The sequence below is a fragment of the Cricetulus griseus genome, chromosome 6 (assembly GCF_003668045.3).
Source record: "Cricetulus griseus strain 17A/GY chromosome 6, alternate assembly CriGri-PICRH-1.0, whole genome shotgun sequence".
NCBI lineage: Eukaryota > Metazoa > Chordata > Mammalia > Rodentia > Cricetidae > Cricetulus > Cricetulus griseus.
In genome coordinates, this window is record NC_048599.1 from 1,291,737 (window position 1) to 1,318,918 (window position 27,182).

A 27,182-nucleotide genomic window follows, 5' to 3' on the forward strand; every position below is an offset into this window, starting at 1 on the left:
AGAGATGGCTCAGAGGTCAAGAGCTCTGGCTGCTCTTCCAGAGGTCCTGAGTTCAATTCCCAGCAACCGCATGGTGGCTCACAACCATCCGTAATGAGATCTGCTGCCCTCTTCTGGTGTGCAGATATACATGGAAGCAGAATGTTGTATACATAATAAATAAAATCTTTAAAAAAAAAAAGAATGAAAAACTCGAATGTGTGTTGCATGCTACTCCACCTAAAGCACCCAAAGCACAGGGACTTCAAGCCCTAGGCAGGGTATGGCCAGTAAAGAGCATGGTAGCACTACAGAAGCATGGCTAGGAAGGGGCGTGACTGGGTCCGCGGGGTAACTGGGCATGCATGCGGGATAGCTAGCTGGCTCCCGGGCAGTGGGCAGGGCGGGGCTAACCAGGGAGGGGGGGGGGAACGAGCCTGAGACAGACATTGAGCCAATGGGCGTGCCTTTCTGAGGGTGGGTGTGACCTAACTGGGCGTGGCCGCACGGGGCGTGGCCTGCCCAGGGTTTGAGCATAAAGGCGCAGTGCATCCCAGTCCACTGGGGGGGCGGGGCAAGCGGGCGGGCAGTTGGCGGGGGCGGCGGGTAACGGAGGGGCGTGGCCCAAAGGGGGTGGGGTTACCGTTGTGGGCGGGACTGCGCAGGCGCCCCGCTCCTGCGGTGTTAAGCGGTTTCCCTCCCCCAACGGCGCGCCCGCGGTGGCCGGCGCGTCGTCTGCGGAGGCCGCGACCCGCCTCGCGCCCGCCCGCGTCTGCGTCGCAGTCCCCGCGCCCGCGCCCCGCCGTTGGGCCGCGCCGCGCCGGCATGTCGGGCCCGGGGCCGCGGGAGCCGCCGCCTGAGGCGGGCGCGACGGCCGGCGAGGCGGGCCCGAGGGCGCGGGCGGCGGGGACGCGGCGCTGGGCGAGCCGGGACTGAGCTTCACGACCACCGACCTGAGTCTGGTGGAGATGACGGAAGTGGAGTACACGCAGCTGCAGCACATCCTCTACTCGCACATGGAGGCGGCGGACGGCGAGCTCGAGGCACGTCTGGGCTCCGCGCTGCTGGCCGGCCCGGGCGCGGGCTCGGGCGCGGCGGGCTCGCTGGCGCCGGCGCCGCCCGTGTACCCAGTGCTGTGCCCGCCGCTGGCGGCCGACGCGCCGTGCCTGGGCCACGTCGACTTCCAGGAGCTGCGCATGATGCTGCTGGGCGAGGCGGGCGCCGCCGAGAAGACGCCTGGCGGCGCGGACGGGACGCGGACGCGGGCAGACGGCGCGGCCAAGGAGGGCGCGCGGCGCGGGGCCGGACGGCGCGCCCGAGGCCCGGGCCAAGCCGACCGTACGCGTCCGTCTGGAGGACCGATTCAACAGCATGCCGGCCGAGCCGCCTGCGCCGCGCGGTGCGGAGCCCGGAGAGTCGGGCGTGGCGCTCAACAAGTGCGTGCGGGGCGCGGGGGCGTCGGGGAGGAGGGGCCTGCTCACAGAGCCGGTGCCGTCTGAGGGGGTCATGCTGGGCGCCTGCCGAGGCTGGGTGGGTTCCTGGAAGGGCTCCCCCCGCAGCGCCACCCGCCGCGGCCGCGTAGACGCCAGCCTTCCCCGCAGAGTTTTGGGAGGTTCGTTGTAAAGGGGCAGGCAGTCTGCGGACTAGGTAGAGGCGGTCCCGCGCCGGCCTGCTGCGACTTAGCCCGAGGGTGATTGTGGAAGTTGCACGCTATGCAAGTGCTGGTTGGCAATTCTGAGGAGTACCTGGGTCCCGTGAACCTTTGGTCTGTCGCGGAACCCCCAAAAAGCAGAGGGAGAGTTCTGGGGACTGTTCCCTTTGCTCCCGTCTCCCTCCTGGGTGCCATGGGAAGCTGCTCTGGCCTCCAGTGCAGACTTGGACCTGTGGAGAGGAAAGGCTTGCTTTAAGATTAGCTGAAACCTGAGACAGTTCCTGGCCCACTTAGTGCCCTCCCGGGTAGCTGTTGAAGACACTGACTCTGCAGTTTGACACTCACTCAGGCTCTGGCTGACCTGGTCTTGCCCATCCTTGCCAGATTTGGAGGATGACAGAGATTGGTGTCAGGGAGTGCTGCAGGCGGGGAGGAGGCAAGTGAACTTCACCAGCACCACTGGCCAGTGGATCATGCAGGCCATATCCTGGACGGCTTGAGAAGCAGGGTGGAGTGGAATGGGTGATGGCAATGTTTCGGGAGCCTCTCCGCCACCTATTCCTCAGGTTTCTGGGTTTTCTTTTGTCTTGGCAGTTTGGTAACTCTTATTCGACATCCATCTGAATTAATGAATGTTCCTCTTCACCAGCAACAAAACAAATGTACGACCTTAGTGAAAAATAAAACTGCTGCTGCCACTACTGCTCTGCAGTTCACCTACCCGCTGTTTACAAGTGCCTGCTCCACTGGTGGGAACGCCAGCCTTGCACAGACACAGGTAAAGCTTTTTCGTTTATGTTAAATGCAAAGCTTGTAATTTAGTGCAATATTGTCCCAGGAATTTTTTTTAATGGAACTGGTGACCTTTTTAAAGTTAAAATATTTATATTGTTAGGCATTCTTAAGAAACCCAGTGAAAGGGCTGAAGAGATGGTTCAGTGGTTAAGAATGCATACTGTTCTTGATTTGGATCCTAGGTTGGTTCCCATCTCACAACTGCCTGTTAACTCCAGCTTTAGGAGGGGATCCTTCTGGCATCCGTAACACCTATAGTCATGAGCACAAACCCACACATACACGGTTAAAATCTTTTTTTTTTTTTTTTTTTTTTTTAAAGGGAAGTTTTTCAGAAGGTTTGAGCATAATTCTGTCAGTGCAGTTTACTTGTGCTGTAGAGAGCAGACACAGCTACATATTGATACAATTCCTGTTACTTAACTTTTTCCAGAGTTCTAGTAACTCATGTTCTATACTGGAAGCTGCCAAGCACCAGGATATTGGACTGCCTAGAGCATTTTCTTTCTGTTACCAGCAAGAGATTGAGTCCACCAAACAGACAGGAGGTAGTAGAAACAAAGCCTTGCCGGAGCAGGTTTGGATTAAGGTGGGAGGTAAGTGATAAATGAGCAGGTAGTGGCTGTGTGTGCTCTTGACAAGCTGTAGCTGCAGAGTATTTAGGCTCTGGCGGGTGGGGACAGGAGAGGACCTTTATATACACATGTGTAAGAAGTCTTAGGGGTTTCAGCAATCTCTTCTTTGAACTGTCTTCTGAGTTTTGAATGTCACAGTTGACTCAGATTTGTACACTTTGAAGCTTTTTCTTAACAGTAAAATGACAACAGCCTCACAAACATGTTCAGGTGCCGTAGCCACTGAAAGTATTTTGTAGTTTATTTTATTTCATACTTTGGGGGTGATGATGGAGTCTGAAATGAACAGAAAGCTCCAAAGAGATAGTGTCGTGGCAATGGCTGGGCTTGGCAGAGGCCACTGGATGCTCAGAAGGTCTGGGGTGTAAAGAAGCCACCACCAGCACACTGTTTCTTGATAGTCCCTTCAGCACCTCCCTCCTGGGAAAAGGTTATCTTGCAAGAGACAGTAATTACTACTCCTGAAGCTTTCGGAGCTGCTGAGGCAGAATGAGATGGAAACTGCTGCTTCCTGTCAGCCCTCAGTTTTTAAAAATTAATTAATTAGTTAATTTTTTACATTCCAATCCCAGTTCCCCTCCGTCTTCTCCTCCCATTCTTCCCTCCTCCTTCCCCCCATCCCGCCTCCCATCCACTCAGAGAGAGTAAAGCCTCCCCTAGCCTGTCAACTCATTCTGTCCCATCACCTCATTGAGGCAAGACCAAGCCCCCTCCCCCCATGTCTCGGTTGAACAAGGTATCTCTCCACAGAGAATGGGCTCCACAAAGTCAGTTTATGCATTATACTTAGATCTTGGTTCCACTTCCAGTGGCTTCATATACTGCCTAAGCCACACCATTGTCACCTGTATTCAGGGGTCCTAGTTCAGTCCTATGCTAGTTCCCCAGCTGACAGTACAGAGTCAGTGATCTCTCACTAGCTCGGGTCAGCTGATGCTGTGGGTTTCCCCATCGTGGTCTTGACTCCTTTGTTCATATTATCACTCCTCCCTCACTTCGATTGTACCCTGGGAGGTCTGCCCCATGGCTAGTTATAGATCTCCACGTCTGCTTCCATTTATTTCTGGGGTTGTGGATTGTAGGCTGGTTGGTTATACTTTGCTATGTCTGATACTCGTATGTATGAGTGAGTACATACTAGGTTTGTCTTTCTGGATCTGGATTGCCTCACTCAGGGTGTTTTTTTCTAGTTCTGTTCATTTGCCTGCAGATTTTAGGATGTCAGTGTTTCTTACTGTTGAATAGTACCCCATTGTGTAAATGTATAATATTTTCCTTATCTATTCTTTGGTTCAGGGACATCTAGGTTGTTAGGAATAATGCTGCTATGAACATAGTTGAGCGAATGTCCTTGTGGTGTGGCTGTGCCTCCTTTGGGTACATGTCCAAAAGTGGTATTGTAGGGTCTTGAGGTAGACTGATTCCTAGTTTTCTGAGAAACTGCCACACTGATTTCCACAGCAGCTGTACATGTTGCAGTCCCACCAGCAATAGAGGAATGAGTGTCCCTTTTATTTCACATCCTCTCCTTTATAAGCTGTCATTCTTGTTTTTTATCTTAGCCATTCTGATTGGTATGAGGTGGCATCTCAGTTGTTTTGATTTGCATTTCTCTGATGACTAAGGATGTTGAGCATTTCCTTGTATCTTTTGACCATTTGAGATTCTTCTGTTGAGAATTCTCTGTTTAGGTATTTTTTGATTGGATTATTTGGTAGTTTGGTGTCTAGTTTCTTGAGTTCTTTGTATATTTTGGAAATCAGCCCTCTGTCACATGTGGGGTTGGTAAAGATATTTTCCCATTCTGTAGGCTGCTGTTTTGTTTTGTTGACTGTGTCCTTTGCTTTACAGAAGCTTCTCAGTTTCAGGAGGTCCCATTTATTAATGGTTGCTCTCTGTGCCTGTGATATTGGTGTTATATTTAGGAAGTGGTCTCCTGTACCAATGTGTTCAGGGGGGTATTTCCCATTTTCTCTTCTATCATGTTCACTGTCGTTGGATTTATGTTGAGGTCTTTGGTCCACTTGGACTTGGGTTTTGTGTACGGCGATAGATAGGGATCTATTTGCATTCTTCTACATGTCGACATCCAGTTATACCAACACCATTTGTTGAAGATACTTTATTTTTTCTATTTTATATTTTTAGCTTCTTTGTCAAAAATCAGGTGTTCATAGGTGTGTGGGTTTACATCAGGGTCTTCGATTCTATTCCATTGGTTCACCTGTCTGTTTTTGTGCCAATACCAAGCTGTTTTCATTACTGTAGCTTGATGGAGGAAGTCTTTATATATGTTTCTCTTATTGGTTGATGAATAAAACACTGGCCAGTGAGGCAGGAAAGTAGGCGTGACTAGGATGAGGAGAGTTCTGGGAAAGGTAGGCAGAGAGGCCCGCCAGACAGAGTCGCCATGCTGCTAAAAGAGGAACAACACGCAGGGGCATCACCAGGTAAGCCACAGCCTCGTGGCAATACACAGATTGATAGAAATGGTTTAATAATTAAGACAGAGCTAGCCAATAAGAAGCCCTAGTCATTGGCCAACAGTTTAATAACTAATATAGCATCTGAGTGTTTATTTGGGGCTGACAAGGGCGGCAGGACCCAAGCAGGACAAAGAAACGGCCCACAACAGTGGCTCTTTAATAGAGCTTGAAGTCAGGGATGGTGATGCTTCCAGATGTTCCTTTATTGTACAGGATTACTTTGGCTATCTTGGGTTTTTGTTTTTCCATATGAAATTTAGTATTGCTCTTTTGAGGTCTGTGAAGAATGGTGCTGGGATTTTGATAGGTAATGCATTGGATCTGTAGCTTGCTTTTGGTAGGATGGCCATTTTACTGCCTATCCCTGACCATGGGAGATACTTCCATCTTCTTATATCCTCTTCAGTTTTGTTCTTCAAAGACTGAAGTTTTTATCATACATGTCTTTCACTTGTTTGGTTAGAGTTGCCCCAAGATATTTTATATTGTTTGTGGCTATTGTGAAAGATGATATTTCCCTGAATTCTTTGTCATCTGTATATAGGAGGGCTACTGATTTTTTTTTTTTTTTTTGCATTAATCTTGTATCCTGTTATATTGCTGAAGGTGTTTATCAGCTGTAAAAGTTCCCTGGAAGAACTTCTGGGGTCACTTATGTGTACAATCATATCATCTGCAGATAGCAAAAGTTTGACTTCTTCCTTTCCAATTTATATCCCCTTGATCTTTGTTGTCTTATTGCTCTAGCTAGAACGTCAAATACTGTATTAAATAGATATGGAAAGAGTGGACAACCTTGTTTTGTTCCTGATGTTAGTAGAATTATTTTTGAGTTTCTCTCTGTTTAGTTTGATGTTGGCTCTTGGCTTCCTGTATATTGCCTTTATTATGTTTAAGAATGTTCCTTGTAGCTAGGTGTTGGTGGCGCACAACTTTAATCCCAGCACTTGGGAGGCAGAGGCAGGTGGATCTCTGTGAGTTCAAGGCCAGCCTGGTCTGCAGAGCAAGTCCCAGGACAGATTCCAAAATAATACAAAAACCCTGTCTTGAGGGGCGGGGGGGGGGGGAGGTTTCTTGTATCCCTGATCTCTCCAAGACCTTTATCTTATCATAAAGGGATGTTGGATTGTCAAACTTTTTCAGCATCTAATGAGATAATCATGTGGTTTTTTCTTTTGGTTTGTTTATATGATGGATTATTTTCAGATGTTAAACCATCCCTGCATCTGTGGAATGAAGCCTAGTTGATTATGGTGGATACCATACATATTTCTGATGTATTCTTGGATTCAATTTGCTGGTATTTTTACGTCGGTGTTCATGAGGGAAATTGGTCTGTAATTCTCTTCCTTAATTGTCTTTGTGTGGTTTGGGTATCGGTAATTGCAGTCTCATAAAAAGAGATTGACAGTGTTTCTTCTGTTTGTATTGTGTGGAACAATTTGAGTATTGGTATTATTAGCTCTTTGAAATTCTGGTAGAATTCTGGTCCTGGGCTTTTTTTGGTTGGGAGCCTTTTGATAACTGTTTCTATTTCCTTAGGGGTTATAAATCTATTTAATTTGTTTATCTGGTTCTTGATTTAATTTTGGTATGTGGTACTTATCTAGAAAATTGTCCATCTCCTTAAAGTTTTCCAATTTTGTGGAGTACAGGTTTTTGAAGTATGACCTGATTCTCTGGATTTCCTCAGTGTCTGTTGTTATGTCCCCCTTTTTGTTTCTGATTTTGTTAATTTGGATGTTCTCTCTCTGCCTTTTGGTTAGTTTGAATAAAGGTTTGTCTATCTTGCTGACTTTTCCAAATAACCATTTGTCTCAATTGATTTTGGTTTTTCGAGGCAGGGTTTCTCTGTGGCTTTGGAGGCGATTTTTTTTTTTTTTTTTTTTTGGTATTGTTTTCTTTGTTTCTATTTTATTGAGTTCAGCCCCTCATAATTATTTTCAGCCATCTACTACTCCTGGGTCAGTTCGCTTCTTTCAGTTCTAGAGCTTTCAGTTGTCACTAATGCGGGAATTCTCCAGCTTCTTTCTGTGGGCATTCAGTGCTGTGAACTTTTCCTCTTAGCACTGCATTCATTGTGTCCTATAAGTTTGGGTATGTTGTATGGTCATTTTTTTTTTTTTTTAATTTTAGGAAGTCTTTAATTTCTTTATTTCTTCCTTGACCCAATGCTGATTCAGTTGAGCATTGTTCAATTTCCATATGTTTGTGGGCTTTCTGAAATTTAGTGTTGCTGTTGAATTCTAACTTTAAGCTGTGGTGATCTGATAAGGGTACAGGGGTTTATTCCAGTTTTTTTTTCTTTTTTTTTTTTTTTTTTTTTGTATCTGTTGAGGTTTGCTTTGTTACTAAGTATATGGTTGGTTTTTCAGAAGGCTCCATGAGGTGCTGAAAACAAAGTATATTCTTTTTGTTTGGAAGGAACAAAAATGTTAAGTCCATTTGAGTCATAACATCTGTTAGTTCCCTTATTTCTCTGTTTTGTTTTGAGATGGTTTCTCTGTAGCTTTGGAAGCTGTCCTGGAACTCCATCTGGAGACTAGGGTGGCCTCCAACTCACAGAGACTGGCCTGCCTCTGCCTCCCGAGTGCTGGGATTAAAGGTGTGCGCCACCAATGCCTGGCTTCCTTATTTCTCTGTTAAGCTTTTGTCTGGCAGACCTGCCCAGTGATAATAATAATAGGGTGTTAGCTGGGTGTTGGTTCGAGGCCACCCTGGTCTCCAGAGCGAGTTCCAGAATGGCCTCGAAGGCAATACAGAGAAACCCTGTCTTCCAAAAGCAAAAAAAAAAAAAAAAAAAAAAAAAAAAAAAAAAAAGATGGGGTGTTGAAGTCTCCCACTACTAGTGTGTAGGGCTTGATATGTTGATGTAAAAGCTTTAGTAATGTTTCTTTTACAAATGTGGGAGCCCTTGTACTTGGGGCATAGATGTTCAGAATTAAGATTTCCTCTTGCTGGATAATTCCTATGATGAATATGAAATTCCCTTCTTTATCTTTTTAATTTGTTTTTTAGTTTGAAGTTCATTTTGGTAGATATTAGGGGTAGCTACAACAGCTTGTTTCTTAGGACCATTTGATTGGAAAATCTTTTCCCAACCCTTTACTGTGAGGTAATGTCTGTCTGTGAGGTTGAGGTGTGTTTCTTGTATGCAGCAGAAGAATGGATTCTGTTTTTTGTATCCAGTCTATTAACCTGTGTCTTTTTATAGGTGAATTGAATCTACTTATATTAAGGGACATTAGTAACCAGTGATTGCTAGTTCCTGTTATTTTTGTTTTTGTTGTTGTCGGTGGTGGTGGTGGTGGTGGTGGTGACATTGTGTGTACTTTTCCCTTCTTTGGGCTTTGTTGCTATGAGATCATCTATTGCCTGTGTTTTTGTGAATGCAGTTGACTTCCTAGGGTTGGAGTTTTCCTTTTAATACTTATGCAGGACTGGGTTTGTGGATAGGTATTGTTTAAATATAGTTTTGTCATGGAATATCTTGTTTTTTTCTGTCTACGGTGATTGAAAGTTTTGCTGGGTATATTAGTCTGGGCTGGCTGGCATCTGTGATTTCTTAGTGTCTGTGTAACTTCTGTCCAGGACCTTCTGGCTTTCATTGTTACTACTGAGAAGTCGGGTGTTATTCTGATGGGTCTGCCTTTGTATGTTACTTGGCCCTTTTCCTTTGCAGCTCTTAATATTCTCATTCTGTATATTTTGTGTTTTGATTGTTACGTGGCAAGGGGACTTTTTTGGCGGGGGAGCCCAGTCTATCTGGTGTTCTGTAGGCTTCTTGCATCTTCATAGGCATTTCTTTCTTTAGGTTGGGAAACTTTTTTTTTTTTTTTTTTTGGTTTTTCGAGACAGGGTTTCTCTGTGGCTTTGGAGGCTGTCCTGGAACTAGCTCTTGTAGACCAGGCTGGTCTCGAACTCACAGAGATCCACCTGCCTCTGCTTCCTGAGTGCTGGGATTAGAGGCGTGCGCCACCAACGCGTGGCTCTATTTCAATTTTCAAGTCTTGGACTTATTTGATTCTTTTTTTTTTTTTTTTCTTAGTTTTCTCTAAGGGGATTTATTATTTTCTTCCAATTTTTTTGTTTGTCTTTTTTTCCATTTCCTTAAGGGAATTTTCAATTTTCTCCTTAAGGGTCTCAAACATCTTCAGTTATTTTAAATGTCGTATTCTTCTGCCTCATCTGTGTTGGGGTGTTGAGGCATGCTAGTTTAGCTATAGTAGTAGTTTAGCACCACTAGTTTCTGGTAGTGCTGTATTGCTCTTTATGTTGTGAGTGTACTCTTACCTTGTTGTCTTTCCATCTCCTCCTCCAATTGGTATATGTGCAGCCTGTGTTTCAGGGGGTCCCTCTTCCTGCTATTGGTGTAGTTGGGGGCTGTGGCTCTGGTGATTGCTCCTTCAGGTGGAGGTGGAGTCACAGTTTTGCTCATCACTCCTCTAGGTAAATGTGGGGCTGAGGCTCTGGTGGTCAATGCAGCAGCTGGGTGTCTCTTACTGAGAAATGTTAGTGGATGCTGAGTGGGACACAGGTGCTCTTTCCCTGAGGAACTTAAGATGCTTTTGGAAGCCACTGCTGGAAGCTGCTGCAGTTGTCACTCCCCTCGGTCACTCACAGGATGACTCAGGCCTCTCTCTGAACCTCCCATTGGCTCTGACCTCTCTCAATCAAGTTTTTTGTTTGTTTGTTTGTTTTTTTTGTGACTAATGCTAAAGGTGAAGCTGCTGTCCAGGTAATCCATTAATGACTGGCTCTGAACAGAAAATCCAAAAATGCAGTCGTTGCTCCATCTACAATGCTGGCTGTCTCGGCTGGTCTTCAATATATGCTGGAATTCCTAAAGAAGTAGCTTCAGTGACAGTGCTAGCAGGGAATGAGCACACAAGTAGGCAAGGAGCCGACCCTCAATTTTGTTTGTCAAAACTTTTACGTGAAAGTCCTTTTGTGAAGTATAGATGAGCACTAAGATGGGCCTGTGCCCACAACTAAGACTAAGGAAGAAAACACCAAAACTTCTGAGTTCCTTCCTCCGGCTGTCTCTGAAATGTTATCCAGAATTGGTGGTAAAGGACCATTGGCTTTTTGTGACATGTGGGAGAGCATATCTCCTGCCCACTTTGTTTTGTGTAACTGAATTTGACTTATTTATGTACTATGTCCACAATAAAGTGCAAAAGCTATGATTTTTTTCTTTGCTTTTTTTCGGAGTCACTTTAACGTAAGAACATATTTAACTGAACCGCTTAAATTATATTCTCATGTGAGGTAAAGTATCAATTTTCTTATTAAAATAATTAGATATGAGGAAAAATTTTTAATGAAAATACTTGAACCATTCTTTTCATCCTAAATTCTAGAAAAAGAAAACAATGTCGTGGTTCCTGTATTCATGGGTAATAATTATTGACTAAAAAGGAGGAGTTAGTTCAATGGTAGATCAGCGGTCGAGTACTTAAGGACCTGAGCTCCACGTTTAGCTCCACGGGGGGAGCTGACATAGTTGTGTTAGTTGCATAGCACTCAGAAGGGGTGGATTTTTGTTGTTGTTGTTATTGTTGTTTGTTTGTTTGGGTTGGGATGGGTTGGTTTGTGGGTTGGTTTTGTTGTTTGAGACAGGGTTTTTCTGTGTGTCCCTGGCTGTCCTGGAACTCACTCTGTAAGCCAGGCTGGCCTTAAACACAGAGATCCTCCTGCCTCTGCTGGGATTAAAGGTGTGCACCACCACCACCCTGGTCAGAGGGGGTAATATAATTATGCTGTAGGATTGGAGCTCAGTGCTGAGTGCCCAGAGCCTCTGTCATCATAGCTCATTGTTTCTTTTTTGTTTCTTGGTTTGGTTTTTCAAGATAGTTTCTCTGTGTAGCTTTGTAGACCAGGTTGGCCTCAAACTCAGAGATCTGCCTGCCTCTGCCTCCCGAGTGCTAGGATCAAAGGAGTAGGTCACCACTGCCCAGCTTCATTGTTTCTTTAATTCCTGCTTGATAGTGTTAGAATCTTGGATTGAAATGTAAAACATGCATATGCATGGGTGAATGCACAGGCACACACACAGTCAAAAATAAAAGAGGAAAGAAAAAGCACTTAGAAGGGTCAGGAATTCACAGACATCCTCAGCTACACTGTGAGTTAAAGGAATACTGGGCTTCATGAGGCTCTTTCTCAGGAAAAACAAAAAAACCCAAACAAAAAAACAAGCTGCCCAACACAGATATTCTACATTAATGAGAATGAGTTAATAAAAAACTAAATGACGGCTTTTTTCTTCTTTTGCAAAGAAGAAGCGCTATGTAAACAAGCAATCAATAAGAGGAATCGGAGTAGAATCCGCCAGTTGGACACAAGTGTGGAGCGAAGAGCCCTTGGGGAGATTCAGAATGTGGGTGAAGGCTCCACAGCTTCACAGGGCACCTGGCAGTCTTCTGAGTCCTCACAGTCAAACCTCGGGGAGCAGACGCAGAGCGGACCCCAGGGAGGAAGGTCTCAGCGTCGGGAGAGGCATAACCGGATGGAAAGAGATAGAAGGTAATCCAGTGATGGACCAGGGGCTCCATCCATACAGTTGTCTTAGGTGTGCTGGCCTTTTCCTGTGATAGTTCACCCTCTGGAGGCTTAGAAGTCCTTAGACTCAGTGATCTCTGATGGACTCGTGCTCTGGCTACAGTAGCAGGCAGGATACAAAGCAAAATGACCCAGGTGTGTGAGAAGAGCTAGCAAGCACCTTCCCAGAATTCTTCTCCTGGAAGGTTACACATGACTCCAGTGTTGTGCTCCAGAAGCAGCAGTATGGTGCCACCAAACAGGAGGGCTCATCGTCACATGACAGTCCCTGTCAGGCACCCTGTAACTAGCAGGCTCCCAGTGTGAGCCATGTTGCTTACAGAGTTGAGGTTCTGTGGGCTGCTGTTCACTAGTCTCCCCAAGCCCGAGTTCCCAGACACTAGAAGGCCAGCCTTGTCAGCAGGTCTTTAAGGAGTATTGGGCCTTCAAGTTAACTGCACAGTAGGTAACATTGTAGCTTAATGTTTTATTTAGGGTAGCCAAGAGGCTGAGGAAGGAGGATTGCTTACAGTTTGAGGACAGTCTAGGATATGTAGTGAGTTATAGGTCAGTCTTGAATAGCAAGACCCTTCATCCAAAAAAGAAAGGAAAAGGGAGAAAGGAAAGAAAGAAAGAAAGAGAGAGAGAGAATGTTGGGAAAGAAGAAGTTAAAACTGTTATTGAAGTGAGTTACATAAAAGTGAGTTTGGATGTTATATGTGCTCCTCTAGGTAGTATAAAAGTTTGTTTATTTTTCTCTGTTGAAGTTGGGTTTTTATTACAATCAATTTGGTCATTTATGAGTATTGTGTATGTGTTTTCAGCTCAGGAATAATGCTATTTAATGAGACAGTATTGTGTATTAAAGTTCCATTATTGAATGAGACAAGGTGATTTATTGCTTCTTAGAGGAATGTGTTAAAACTAGGTAAATACCTTTCTTCCTTCTTTTCTTTCTTTCTTTCTTTCCTTTTTTTTTTTCTTTTTTTTTTTTTAGACCAGGCTGGCCTCAAACTCACAGATATCTCCTTGCCAATTTTTTTATGTGTATGGTGTTTTACCTGCATGTATGTCTATACACTATTTGTGTGCCTGTGGAGGCCAGAAGAGGGTGTTGGATCCTGAGTCCAGAGTTGTGAGCCACCATGTGCATGCTGGGAATTGAACCTGTGTCCTCTGGAAGAGCAGCTAGCCACTGAGCCTTCTCTTCAACTGTGTTATTCTTTGTGTGTATGAGTATTTTGCTTATGTGTATGTTTGTGCCTGGTGACTGCTACGACCGGTCAGGTCATCTCTGGAATTGTAGTTACAGATAGTTGGGAGCCACCATGTGGGTGCTGGGGATCAGAGGTAGGTCTGCCAAGAGCAAAACATGCTCTTAACTGTTGAGCCGTCTCTCCAGTCCCATTGCATTTTTTTTTTTTTTTTTTTTTTTGAGGCAGGGTTTCCTTCTGTAGCCCAGGCATTTTTCTTATTATTCCTGTACAAAGGTCATGGTATACCTGAGGGACTTCCTTTAGTCTACTGTGAATTGTAAATTGAGTACTGCTCACCCTGATGTGTGTTTAATGAGCACATATGGGATCTCTGCTCTGTGGAATTCTTGAGACCAACTAGTTTAATGGCTTCTAATGAGTTCTGTGCTTCTTGAGTTTCTCATCTATAGGATAAAGTTGTTACTTACCACAGACTTGAAGTCAGAACTACTTGAGCTAGGGAAAGGGTTTAGGCCCTTGGCTAGAAATTGGGGTGCATCTAGTAGGTACCAGCTGCCGTTTGACTGCAGGTGTGTGGGTGTGAAGGTGTGTAGAGTGGACTGCATGTACCGTGTAACTGTACACTGTATAGCACAGTGAGGGCTTTGTCTATTACTAGGTGTGATATGTAAAGCTTAAAGCAGGCTGTGACTTAATTCTCTCAAGAAGATTTTTCTTCAATGCTGGTGATGGGAGCCAGGGCCCCAGAGAATAATAGGCAGACATTCTGCTGAGCTTCAGCCCCAGCCCTAAATGCTCTAAAAATGGATACATTTATTTTTATTTTTATTGTTTTTCAAGACAGGGTTTCTCTGTGTAGCTTTGGAGCCTATCCTGGCACTGGCTCTGGAGACCAGGCTGGCCTCGAACTCACAGAGATCCGTGGATACATTTATTTTTATGAGACAGGGTCTCACTGCATTGCCAGGCTGACCTTGGATTCATGACTGTTGTGCCTGAGCCTCTGAGGTGCTTTATTAGAGGTGTGCATCATCAGGCCCCACTCCGTCTGAAAGCTATGCCTGTGCCTGAGCACATATCTCTACACGGGAAGCAAGTCATGCTTCCTGAATAACCATGGGGCTGGTTTTGGAGCTCAGTGTCCAGCACTGCAAGAAAAGAAAGAGAAAACAATGGGAAAAAAGCACTTGCCCAGGAATTTTGTTCTTGAGTTCAGGGATTTGCAGTCATTCCTGGTGTAGAGAGCTGGCCCATGAGAAGGAAACAGAGAAAGTGTAGGGAGCCGCAGGCTACTGGGCCACTGCAGGTTCTCTGGTGACCATGGCAGCAGTGGCCTCTGTGGACAGGTGCTTAGTGCCCACTGGCTCGCCTGAGGCTTCCGGGTGGGACGCGCTTCCTGCTTTTGGAGGTGAGCTCCATGCATACTGCTTTGTTTGAATGAACAATGAACTCTGTTGCTCCTGCACTTCACCAGCCGTCCTGTGTGATTACTGTGGATTTTGACTGCAGGCGCAGAATCCGCATTTGCTGTGATGAGCTGAATCTTTTAGTTCCGTTCTGCAATGCAGAGACAGATAAAGCAACAACCCTTCAGTGGACCACAGCATTCCTGAAGTACATTCAGGAAAGACATGGGGATTCTCTTAAAAAGGTGAGTATTGTGGCGTGGACCTCAGTGTTCCTGAACTGCGCTCAGAGAAGATGGGGTTTCTTGATGTGGTGACTGCAAAGGTGGGCAGAAACCTGAGAATTCTCTGTTGTAGTTGTCAGTGTTGCTTCTTATCCTTTCTTCCTGGACTCTGAGGATGGATATGAAGTTCAGTATGAAGGGAGTTCTGCTTGTTGATGCCACTTACTAAAGTCATAGTCACAGCCCAGATTTGCTTATGAAATACAGGTGACTGTCAAATGTCAATTGTTAGATACCAAATTGAGTACATGTTGTGCATAGTATATTGTGTTGGATCTGAATGGCATTCAGGGCATGATTTTTTCCTCTCAGAACATGGCAAGGACAGCAGACATAGTTCAGTGGTAGAATACTTGCCTAATGTTTGTCAAGCCCTGGGGAGGAGAAAAATGAAAGCTTTGAAAAACCGTGAAAGTAAGAATAGCAATGGGCAGGGATGTGAGAAGCAGATAAAATCAGTAGTCTGGACCTCTGGCTTCAGAAGACAAATTATTAGATTTCTGTGGTGTGTGTAACCAGTACAGGCTGAGCCACCAGTGCTCACACACTTCTTGTTCTTTGGGGACCACTGCACTCTGTTCCTTTCTTTCCACACATGGGCTGGGATAGCTAGCCAGCCCTCTTGGTTCTGCAAGGACTGATGATTGCTTTGGGAGTCAGCTTAGCCCTGGGATGGGCTGGTAGAAGAAAGAGAGTAATGTTAGGTTTTGGCCTCAGAATTCTGGTGGTCACAGCTTATGGCCTTTGTCCTTCAGGGTATTAAGGGCTTAGGGAAGTAAGTGACCACCTGGTGTATTAGGGTTCTCTATAGGAACAGAACTGATAGAATGAAAGAGAGATTTATTTGAATGGCTTAGAGGCTGTCTTAGGGTTTTTATTGCTGTGAAGAGACATCATGACCACAGTAACTCTTACAAGGAAAACATTTCATTGAGGGGGCTCACAGTTTCAGAGATGCAGTCCATTGCCATCATGACAGGGAGCATGGCAGCATGCAGGCAGATGGTGTGCTGGAGGAGTAGCTGAGAGTCCTGCCTCTTGCAGGCAGCAAGATGTCAACTGACTGTTACATCGAGGGAAGATTGAGCAAGAGAGACCACAAAGCCCACCCCACATAGTGACAAACTTCCTCCAATAAGGCCACACCTCCTAATAGTGCCACTCCCTTTAGAGGCCATTTTCTTTCAAGCCACCACACAGGCTATGGTCCAGCTAATACAACAATGGCTGTCTACCAATGGAAGGTTCAAGAATCTTGAGCACACACTTGAATCCAGAAGAAGTAGGCTCTAATGCTAGGGAAGAAATGAAATTGCCAGCAAGAGCAAGCAGGCAAAGAGAGCACACTTCTTTTTCTTTTTTCTTTTACTTATTATTTTTATTATTATTTTGATTTTCTGTTTATGATACTTAATTTTCTTTTCTTTTTTTTGTTTTCAAGACAAGGTTTCTCTGTGGCTTTGGAGGCTGTCCTGGAACTCACTCTGGAGACCAGGCTGGCCACGAATTCACAGAGATCCTCTGCCTCTGCCTCCCGAGTGCTGTGATTAAAGGCGTGTGCCACCACTGTCCGGTGTCATGCTTAATTTTCAGATGGAAACAATAGCCAAGTCATAATTGTCCTTACTGATATAAGTGTTTGTCACACAACCACAAATGTATTATAAATTTAGAATAGTTGATAGTGTCCCTTGAGGTACATTCTTTTAGTATCTCAAACTTAAATATGATAACAACTGATAGTCTCTTAATTGTTGTTGCATTATATGATAAAGAAACCAAGGAAAGAAAATACAAGTATCTATACAAACATATTTTTTAAGATTTATTTATTATATATACAGTGTTCTGTCTGTATGTATGCGTGTAGGCCAGAAGAGGGCACCAAATCTTATTACACACAGTTGTGAGCCGCCATGTGGTTACTGGGAATAGAACTCAGGGCCTCTGGAAGAGCAGACAGTGCTCTTAACCTCTGAGCCATCTCTCTAGCCCACAAACATGTTCTTAACAAAATATGACAGAAACACTGTCGACTATAGTCCTCATTTCTGCAACTGGTCACATGGCCAGTATACAGTAACCCTTGTAAAAGGTTGTAAGTCCCTCTGGGGGAGGACTGAAAAAAGGCTAACAGTAAAACTCTTTGGTAATTTATCAAGGTCCTTCCTCAGGGATCTGGCCATCCCTTCATTCAAGGGGTTCTGGGTCTGTAAATTGGCTCATGTCTGAAAACTGGTCCATGGGCCAAGACTCCCTTTGCCACAATCCAGTGTAGCCTTTTTTTTTTTTTTTTCATTTGTTTGAGAATTTTTTAGCTTATTCAGATCAAACAAAAATGCAGTAGGCCTCTTAACGTAATTCATTCCTGGAAACACCATGTTTGGCTAGCCAGTTCCAAAGGTCTGTACTAATCATGACAACATAAAATTCACTTTGTTCTGACCATTATAAGTCAGGCCGCTATGGACATTGCTTTGTCTATGCTGCCCATATGATAACTGCAATTCCTTGCCTTTGATGATTCAGGGCTGCCATTGGGCCCCTGATACTTCGGGCCTTAAACCCAATTGCATTTAATTTATCCAAGTGAGTAGCAGCATCTCCAGCCCTAAGGTGTTGTGGAAAAGGATGAAAACAAAACTCTTCAAATGTGCTGGTGTCCCTCTCACTATTTTGTGTTTTACAGGATTAGTGAAGGGCATATCTTCTAGGCTTTCCCATTGTGGAGGGTTAGGTTTTACACAGTGTACCACCTTTAGCATTGTAGTTTCCCTGAGTGTTAATATCCCTTCATCAACAAAAAGCCAAGGGATAGCAGGCATTTCCAACTCCTTTTCCTGGGCCACCTTTTGACAAATGCTTCAGCCAACCATTCCACCAATACTGACTCCCTTTTTTTTTTCCCCCTTAAACTGTGTGAATTTCCCTATTAAACCTAGAGTCTTCATTCAGAGGGCCCATATCAATCAACTCAGCCTGATCCAGTTTTATGTTCCTTCCACCATTATCCCACACCCTTAAAATCCATTCCCACACATATTCTCCATGTTTGAAGGAGTTATAAATCTCATTAAGCTCTTTAGTATTATAGCACACCTTCTCATGAAGTACACATTCTATCTCCCATCTAGGAGCCTGCTTGGCCTTAAGTCTGGTATAGGTCTAGAGGCGTCTACTGACAGGCTCTGAGGGACATCAGTATTGTCTTGCCTTGTGTCTCCTTCAGAGAAATTCATTGCTGGTTTAGCAGTTGATGAAGGATTAATTTCCTTAGTTAAAGGTGGGAAAGGGGTGGGGGTGTTCATCTTCTGCAGAGGGTGGAGAGGCTGCTTCCTCAAATGAGATAAACCCATGAGAATCTGAGGGTTCAAAATTCTCAGCTTCAGTAGAGTCCTCCCACAAATCCCCATCCCAAGTGACAGGATTCCATTCCTTACCAATTAATGCCCCTACTTTAATCACTGACACTCTCTGGGGATGGGACTTGAATTTTCTCTGTAATTCAGCCAATCTTATAATGAGGGCTTCCGTTTGATTTTCCACGCTTGAACTCTGTGTTGCTGGCAAGAAGACTGTCTTCCAGGACACACTTAGAAGCTTTTAGACTGTTTGTAGGCACATGGAGCCAGTAATCTTATCACTGAGCTCATTGTTGTTTTTCACAGTATTCTGAGGTGCTACAAGTTGGTTAGTTTTATCATGAAGCTCATTCTTTTCCTTTGTCAGTTTATCCAGAGATGATAGGAGCAACCAACCAGCATCATCATTTTCCTTTTTCTACAAATTGTCAAAAGGTTTATATAGTCACCAAATCCAATGTCTCTCATAGTTGGTGAGTTGGGCTAATCAGATGCATTTGCCTCCTTAAGTTTGTAAAATAGGTGACACTATGGGTTTTCTAGTACTCTCTGAACTTCCAGGAGAGGCTTCAGTAACTGTAGGTGTTGGCAAATTGGAAAGCCTATTTAAGATACTTAAAAATTCACCCCCAAACTTCTGTTGCTCTAGAGCCACTTCTGTACCAAAATCTGCATTAGTCAGGGCTTTCTAGAGAAACAGAACTGATATAGAATGAGTCTACATATATATATTATAGTGTATAGGTAGATAGATGTGTGTATATATAAAGAGGATTTATTAGAATGGCTTACAGTCTGAGGTTCAGCTAGTCCCAACAATGGCTGTCTACCAGTGGAAGGTCCAAGAATCCAGTAGTTGTTCAGTCCGTGAGGTCTCAGCTGGTCTTCAGTACACACTGGAATCCTGAAGAAGTAGGCTCTAATGCCAGTGAAGGAATGGACTTGCCAGCAAGAGTGGGAGCGAGCAGGCAAAGAGATAAAGCTTCCTTCTTCCATGTCCTTTAAATAGGCTGCCAGCAGAAGGTGTGGTCTAGATTACAGGTGGATCTTCTCACCTCAAAAGATGCAGATTAAAAGTGCGTCTTCCCACTTTGAATGATTTAAGAAAAAAATCCCTCACAGATGTGCCTGGCTGCTTTGGGTTAGTTAATTCCAGATGTAGTCAAGTTGACAGTCAAGAAGAGCCGTCCCACCTGAGTACTGACTTTGGACCAATATTCTGCGGAGCTCATGAGGAGTGTGTTGGAGAATGGGTTCAGATGATACAGCAAACCTGGAGCCTTGACAAGGGCCCCTGTGAGAGACCTGCCAGGGCCCCAGCCACACTGAATGGGACCTTGACATCCTTGTTTTTGTCCCTTTCCACCATCTGTGTCTGAGTGGTATTTACATCTGTTTAATGCAGCATTGTGGGCTGTTTTTAAGTGCACTTAGCGCACTGCTGCCTACTCTGCTTGGATTTTTATGGTTATTTGATAACATTGTTTGCTACAATAGACTGCTGGTCTGTCTTAAAATAAAGCTTTACAATTTGTTAAAAAGATTTAGTCTTTGGCTCTGTGTTCCTATTTGTGGTAAATTGTTGATGTAATCCAGTCCAAAAAAAAAAAAAAAAAAAGAGTTTATAATTTTTGAAATAAAATCTTAAGAATATACTCAAAATATGAAGCTTTTAAAACTAAGGATTTTTCTTTTCTTTTTGAGGTTATAGTATAATTGCATCATTCCCCACTTACTTTTCTTTCCAAACCCTCCTATATGTCTCTCCTTGCTCTTTTTCAAATTCATGGCCTCTTTTTTTTTTTTTTAAGTTGTTACATGCATATAAGTATATAGATGTATGTATATAATATATAAATTCTTAATTATAACTTGCTTAATCTGTATAATGTTATTTGTATATATGTTATCAGGGCTTGCCATTTGATATTGAATAAGCAATAGATGTCCTCTCCCCTGGAAAGACTATTATATTTGTATAATTTTGACTCACTGAACTTGTAGATGACTTCTGGGTCAGATTATTGGGCCAGCATTGACCTAAAAATATTCAGGCTCGATTGTTTCCATAGTAACTTTCCTCCTCTTATTTGCATGTATATGACTTTATAATTCAGTAGTAAGAGGTTTTTGTTTTTTTTGTTTTGTTTAGTTTTGTTTTTTTGAGACAGGTTTCTCTGTGGCTTTGGAGGCTGTCCTGGAACTAGCTCTTATAGACCAGGCTGGTCTCGAACTCATGGAGATCTGCCTGCCTCTGCCTTCCAAGTGCTGGGACTAAAGGCATGGGCCACCACCACCTGGCCAATAATAAGAATTTTAAGTGTTTTTTCCCCCAAGTTTTGTTAGTGCCCATTTTGCTCAGATCTTTCCTAATGTAACAGGTACCCACTCCAGAATCTAGGTATCTTGTGGAGATGACACCCCTGCTGGTTCAGAGGAAGACAGGAAACAATAGATAATGGTAGTCAGATTCTGCCATAGGGCAGAAGCCCCTCCAGGGCCTTTAGGACCACAGAGGAGCTTTGGATTTGAGTCAGGATGTGTGCAGGCCGGGGAGCTGAATTTGCACAGGTTTTCAAGTGGGGATGCTGCATGTCATGGCTGAAGAGAGCAGTGTCTGCAGCCTTACTTCTGATGTCTCCTAAGAACCAGAACGAACCCTGGGCAATACATGGTCAGAGCACCTTTTACATCCATTACTTGCTATTGGGGGGCTGGTAGGAGGCTGCAGCTATAGCTCTGGAAACAGACTCAGCCAAAATGCAGTGGAGGGAATGTCTGACTCAGCATGGCTGTGGTGTACCGAGCGTGGGGCACAATGGAAAGGTGTAGAGATGGCTTGCAGTGCATCTTTGGCTGGGTATGCTGAGCTTTTGGGTCTGGCCAGCCCCTAATGGTGATACAGAGGTGTTGGCAGATGAGAATATGATATAGGTCGATGACCACTACACAGCAGTGTTCAAACACGAATGTGGAGAGCCAAGAATATTTGTGTGTCCATCACCTAACTCCTCAGCTGATGTGCTACTACTTCATCCATGAACACATTTAATTAAAAACGTTCTTAATATTATGTGTAGGAGTGTTTTGCCTGCATGTATTATCTGTGAACCATATGTGAGCAAGGTGCCAATGGAGGCCAGAAGAGGGCATTGGATCTCCTAGAACTGGAGTTATTATGGTTGGGAACAACCATATTGGAGCTGGGAATTGAACCTGGGTCCTCTGGAAGAGCAGCCAGTGCTCTGAGCCACTGAGCCACCCCCTACACACACACACACACACACACACACACACACACACACACACACACACACACACACACACACACACACCACACACACACACACACACACACACACACACACACACACACACACACACACACACACACACACACACACCACACACACACACACACACACACACACACACACACACACACACACACACACCACACACACACACACACACACACACACACACACACACGTACGTACGTAGTGGGGGGAGAGAGAGAGACAATTACAAGTTTGAATCTTCATTTAGAAAGATTTCTACACAGGGCCCTAAAAGACTGACCTATCTTCATATCAGCCCCACAAAGCTGATGGCAATGTCTACTACCCAGTCTCACATTTCTGTAAGGATTCTTTTAGGTTTTTCAAGACAGGTTTTTTCTGTGTAGCCCTGGCTGTCCTCCAACTCACTCTGTAGATCAGGCTATCCTCAAAGTCAGAGATCCACCTGCCTCTGCCTCCCAAGTAATGGGATTAAAGGTGTCTGCCACCACCACTGGGTTTTGGAAGGATTCTTTTTTTTTTTTTTTTTTTTTAAGATTCATTTTTATTTCATGTGGTCTTTTGCCTGCATGTATGCCTATGAGAGAGTGTCAGATCCCTTGGACCTAAAGTTACAAACAGTTGTGAACTGCCATGTGGGTGTTGGGAATGGAACCCAGGTCCTCTGGAAGTGGACCAGTGCTCTTAACTAATAGTTATTTCTCTAGCCCCTCTGTAAGGATTTTTACAGTGATCTTTGTTGGAGTTTTTGTTTGAGTTTTTTGGCAGGGGAGGTGGTTCGAGACAAGGTTTCTCTGTGTAGCCCTGGCTGTCCTGGAACTTGTTCTGTAGACCAGGCTGTCCTCAAATAGAGATCTGCCTGCCTCTGCCTCCCAAGTGCTGGGGTTAAAGGTGCACACCATCTCTGCCTGCTTGGAGTTTTTGTTTGTTCACTCTGTTTCACCCTCTCACCTGACTATCTAGCCATGGCTCATGAACTGTGTTTGATTTTGCCCTTTAGTCTAAGCAGCTAAAATCTCACCATCCCTGTTTGTAGTGGTATTGAGGTTTGAAGGTCTGGCCAGTGGTCTGTGGAATATCCCCTTCTTGATTTGGGTTACTGGTGATGATTTTTTAACTACAGAGTAGTTTTAGACGTAGATATCACAAGAACCCATCTAGACTTGCTCAGTGTCCCAGGTTGCTCGTGTGTCTGAATGATTTGATAGTGAATTACAGATGCCATCTTACACCTCTGTTCTCCAGTGTTTGCTTTTTTGTACATTGTCTTACATAAACAGAACACTGTGGTCAAGATGGGATTGTGGTAACAGATGGGCACTGTTAGCTAGCACTGTGAAGGTTTACATTGTTCCAGCAATGTCCGTCTCCACAGCTATCTCCCTGGTTGGGATCCAGTCCGGGGCCACTGGTAACATTTCATTGTGGTGTGAAAGGCAATTAGGGATTTGTGGCTGTGAACCTCATCAAGGAGTTGAAGGCTGCTGAGCCCCACTGCCATCCTATGGCTCATCTGCTTTGCCTTCCTCTTGTCATCAAGGGAGAGGTCCTCTTTGCTATGAAGTCATACCTTCACCTGGTTATTTCCAGACCCCGTCCTGGCACACAGGTCCTGACCCCAGGCCTTCTTCCCTAATTTAATTAAAGCTGTTGCCATTTCAATTAGTGTTCTAGGGAGCTCTTTGGATCCGTTGTCCCCTTCTAGCATTGCCCTCCTTACTGCTAGCTCAAAAAATACCCTATGTGCCCTCTAAAGTCCACCCTCCTCTCAGCTCTCAGGTCTCCTCCCAGAAGCCTTTAATCGTTGCCCCTTCAGTGTTCAGCTAGAGTAGGGTCCAGGGGAGCCTGGAGACATACATTTCTTGACTTTCTGCACTGGCTTCTAGGATATCACCCTCCTGGGTGTCTGCTCCTCTGAGTCTGTCTTTTCCTCAGCATCTTAATTATGGGATGCTCCTGGCTCAATCTGGGAGCCTGGACCTGAGCAGCCAAGGCAGGAGAAGTATCTACTGTTTTGGTAGACAGTGGTGTACCTTCCTGAGTCCAGAGCCCCTCCATCATCCTTCATAGTCTAGACTCAGCCTTTTGCTCCCAGGATGGGGAGGATGCTCCTTGCAGAGACTGCACCCCATCTTTTTGAGTACCACCTTCCTTGCAGAGGTGCTGAGGCCCTCATGGCAAGACTCTTGAGGGTCTGTGCCTACCATTGACTGCTGACAGCCCTTGGCCTGTTTGCCTGCCAGCCTCATGCTCTAATGTGATAAACCAAAGCCGTATTGTGTATATGATGGAGCATCTGGTCCATTAAACTGCATCCTTTATGATCTCGTCCAAGTACCACTTCACGCCAGGTAAGTGTCATTCATGCAGTCTATGGGGTGGCCCTACATGGGTGCACTGGGGTGCTGAATTCTCTGTACCACTGACTTCACCAGATACTGGGGTCCAATGTGGAGTTGATACAGCAGGTAATAAACATAGCTTCCCAAAGTAGAAGAAAAGACTGCCACTAGCATTGGATAGGCTCTGCAGTGTGGATGAAGAACCTAGCAGCTACAGCTTTTGCTGGGGCTGATAGAGGGTCATTTGCTACAGCACAGGGGCCTCAGGGTTGGGATATGTAGCTTGATGACTACAAGTTTCTAAATGTCCTCATAAGAGCATGGTTGGCACAAATGTAGCAGAAGAAAGCCAAGAGATAGAGTCACACCTCTCAAATTATGGGGAAACTGCTGTTTGTTGCAGATTTTTTTCCCCCTCTTTAGAACATGCCACTAGAAGTACCTGTCAGCCACCCAGCAAGTACCTGTGACTTGTATGTCACTGAGTGGCCAAAGCTATGCAGTGTTCTGTTCTAAAAATAAATTATCTTGTACAAAATAACCCTACACTCTTGTCCTGCTCTGTTCCTGGCTTGCCCATTGACTACTCTGGGCCCCTCCTTGCTGAGGGTCGTACCCCAGCTTCCTTAATTTATTCTGTATGCATTAGTATTTTTTGTCGTAGTTTGCTTTTAATTAAATAACTATCCTTCCTCTGTCCTTCCCAAATTAAAATTTATGTCCCTTAGTCTCTTCCTAATGAGTGCATTAAAATCAAACATTTCCCCCCTCTCTCTCTGCCTCTCTCTCTCTCTCTCCCTCTGTCTCTTCCTCTCTCCCTCTCCCCCTCCCTCCCTCTCTCCCTCTCCCCCTCCCTCCCTCTCTCTCCTCTCTCTTTTTCTATTATTAGGGTTAGGAAACAAGACCTCATAGCTCATGTAGTGTAGCTGGGGGCTGGGGTTGACCTTGAACTTCTGGTCTTCCTGCCTTTTCTCCTCAAATGCCAGAATTACAGGCATGTGCTACCACACCCAGTTTACACTGGGGATTGAACCTAGGCATAAGTTACCCTCTCAACTCCACCCTCCTCCCAGGTTTACTCCCAGAAGCATTTAGTTGCTGCTCCCATACAGTTCAGCCAGAGATGGGCCCTCAAGACCCCTTGGCTTTCTGCACTGGCTCCTAGGACATCACCCTCCAGGGGCCAAGGATGTGACTTAGTGGTAGAGCACTTGCAAGGCCCTGGGTTTGATCTCCAGTGCCAGAAAAAAAAAATGAGATACCACTTCAATATCAAATATCAGAAAAACAAAAATGAAAATAACTAGTTAGAAAAGATCTGGAGGAATTCTAACACTTGCGTGTATGCTGATGGTGAAATGTGAAGTGGTGTAGCCACTGTGGAGAATAGTATGGTAGTTCTCAGAACAGAATTACCATATGACCCAGCAAATCCAGAGATTGAAAAGAAGAATTAGACTGACGTTTGTCTCAGAGCATTCACAGCAGCTGTACTTATCATAGTGGACAAGCAGAATGTTTTGTTGGACACCCAATGGCAATGTTCAGCCATGAGAAGGACTGGCGTTCTGGTGCCTGCTGTAATGAATACTCCTTGACAAGCTGAGTGAGATAAGCCAGTCACCAATGTGAGGGTCCCTGGATAGATCAGACTCAAAGATGGAAACTTACTGGTGTGTGTCAGAGCAGGCAGCGGGATGCCATGGTTAATGAGGACCATTCCATGCTGTTTGGAATGGTAAGAGACATTTTGTGAGCCACCATGTGGTTCCAGTAAATTGAACTCAGGACCTCTAGAAGAGCAGCCAGTGCTCTTAACCACTGAGCCATCTCTCTGGCACCGATAAGAGACATTTTTGGAAGAAGCTTCTGGTATACTTAGTGCCATGGAATTGTAAACTTGCAGATGGTGAAAACACCAAATTTTACTATAATGCATATTTACCAAAGCAGGAACTTTCAAACCTAGATTAATGAGTCTAGAATGCTATACTTAAAAAAGAAATTTCTAAACAGTAAAAACAATAGAACAGTGAAGGCCCACATCTCTGAGCCCAGCCTCCTTCCACTTTAGTGAGTTAGCACACTTGTATTTTCTTTCATTTGTAGACAGCCATCCCAATGTCTGCCTTTGCACTCACAGGTCTCTATACTTGTGTGTTGGAATTGAAATCCAAATACTAGTCTCTTTCCTCTCAGGGTCACTTATCTCGTAGGAATTCACACATTCTGCATTTCACAAATTCATGGAAATAGTTAACTACTTGTTTGCTGCATCTTCTAGACTAGCCTTCCTGAGGGTCTTCCCCCACCCTCCCAATTCTTGGGCCATCAGCCTTGGTAGCTATCTGGCGACATTGAGGCCAACCCTGTGTTTAGGTTAGGAAGCAGGCCAGCCTTGTCTGGACTTTAGACCTAAGGCCTTTTTAAAGGCAGGGAAAGCTGGGTGAATAAGCAGACTAGCAGCCTGCAGGGAGTTACTCTTAGTCTCACTGTGTGCAGAGCAAACTCAGGGACTGCCCTAGTCCGTGGCTGGCCAAGGATCCTCACCAGTTTGTTAAGGGACAGCCACTGACCTGGAAATTTAACAAATGATGAAAATACTATATTTTATGTTTTTAACCATAAAAAATGGCCATATACTCCGACACTGAGAATTTATTGGAAAATCTTTAAAAAAAAACATACATACAGTATAACCCCTATTAGGGAAAATGTTTTTTCCTATTTTCTCAAATACCTCCTCTCTAAGGTGTGACATGTTTGTGATACCTTAGAAGCTCATACTTTGAGATAACTTTACATGGCTCCTAATTTCAGCCCCTTGTGCTTTTGAAACTAGCAGCATTAACATAATTTGAATTCAGTGCATTAATGATCACTTCTTGACTTTAGGAATTTGAGAGCGTGTTTTGCGGTAAGACTGGCAGAAGGCTAAAGCTGACTAGACCCGAATCCCTGGTGACCTGCCCTGCACAGGGCAGTCTGCAGAGCAGCCCCGCCATGGAGATCAAGTGACTGGACTGACCCAGGACCTGGGAGAGAACTGCTGATCTCACGGCATCATGCACATGCCCGCCATCCCAGAGCTCAGCTCTGAGTCCTCGAGAGGGATGTGGCTCCAGTTGGTGGGACTCCAGTAAGGATTTTGAGAGCACATTTTGTGAAAGTTTTTATCTA

General features: G+C 44.7%; 1 protein-coding gene across 1 annotated transcript; it reads left to right on the forward strand.

Moving 5' to 3' along the window:
• Positions 1 to 804: 804 nt before the first annotated feature.
• Positions 805 to 27,020, forward strand: Tcfl5 (transcription factor like 5). The gene is given in 8 exon segments (XM_027419902.2): positions 805 to 865; positions 868 to 1,270; positions 1,272 to 1,415; positions 2,225 to 2,408; positions 2,859 to 3,021; positions 11,828 to 12,074; positions 14,816 to 14,957; positions 26,898 to 27,020. Coding segments are annotated over 8 exon segments (1,467 nt in total).
• The last annotated feature ends 162 nt before the right edge of the window (positions 27,021 to 27,182 follow it).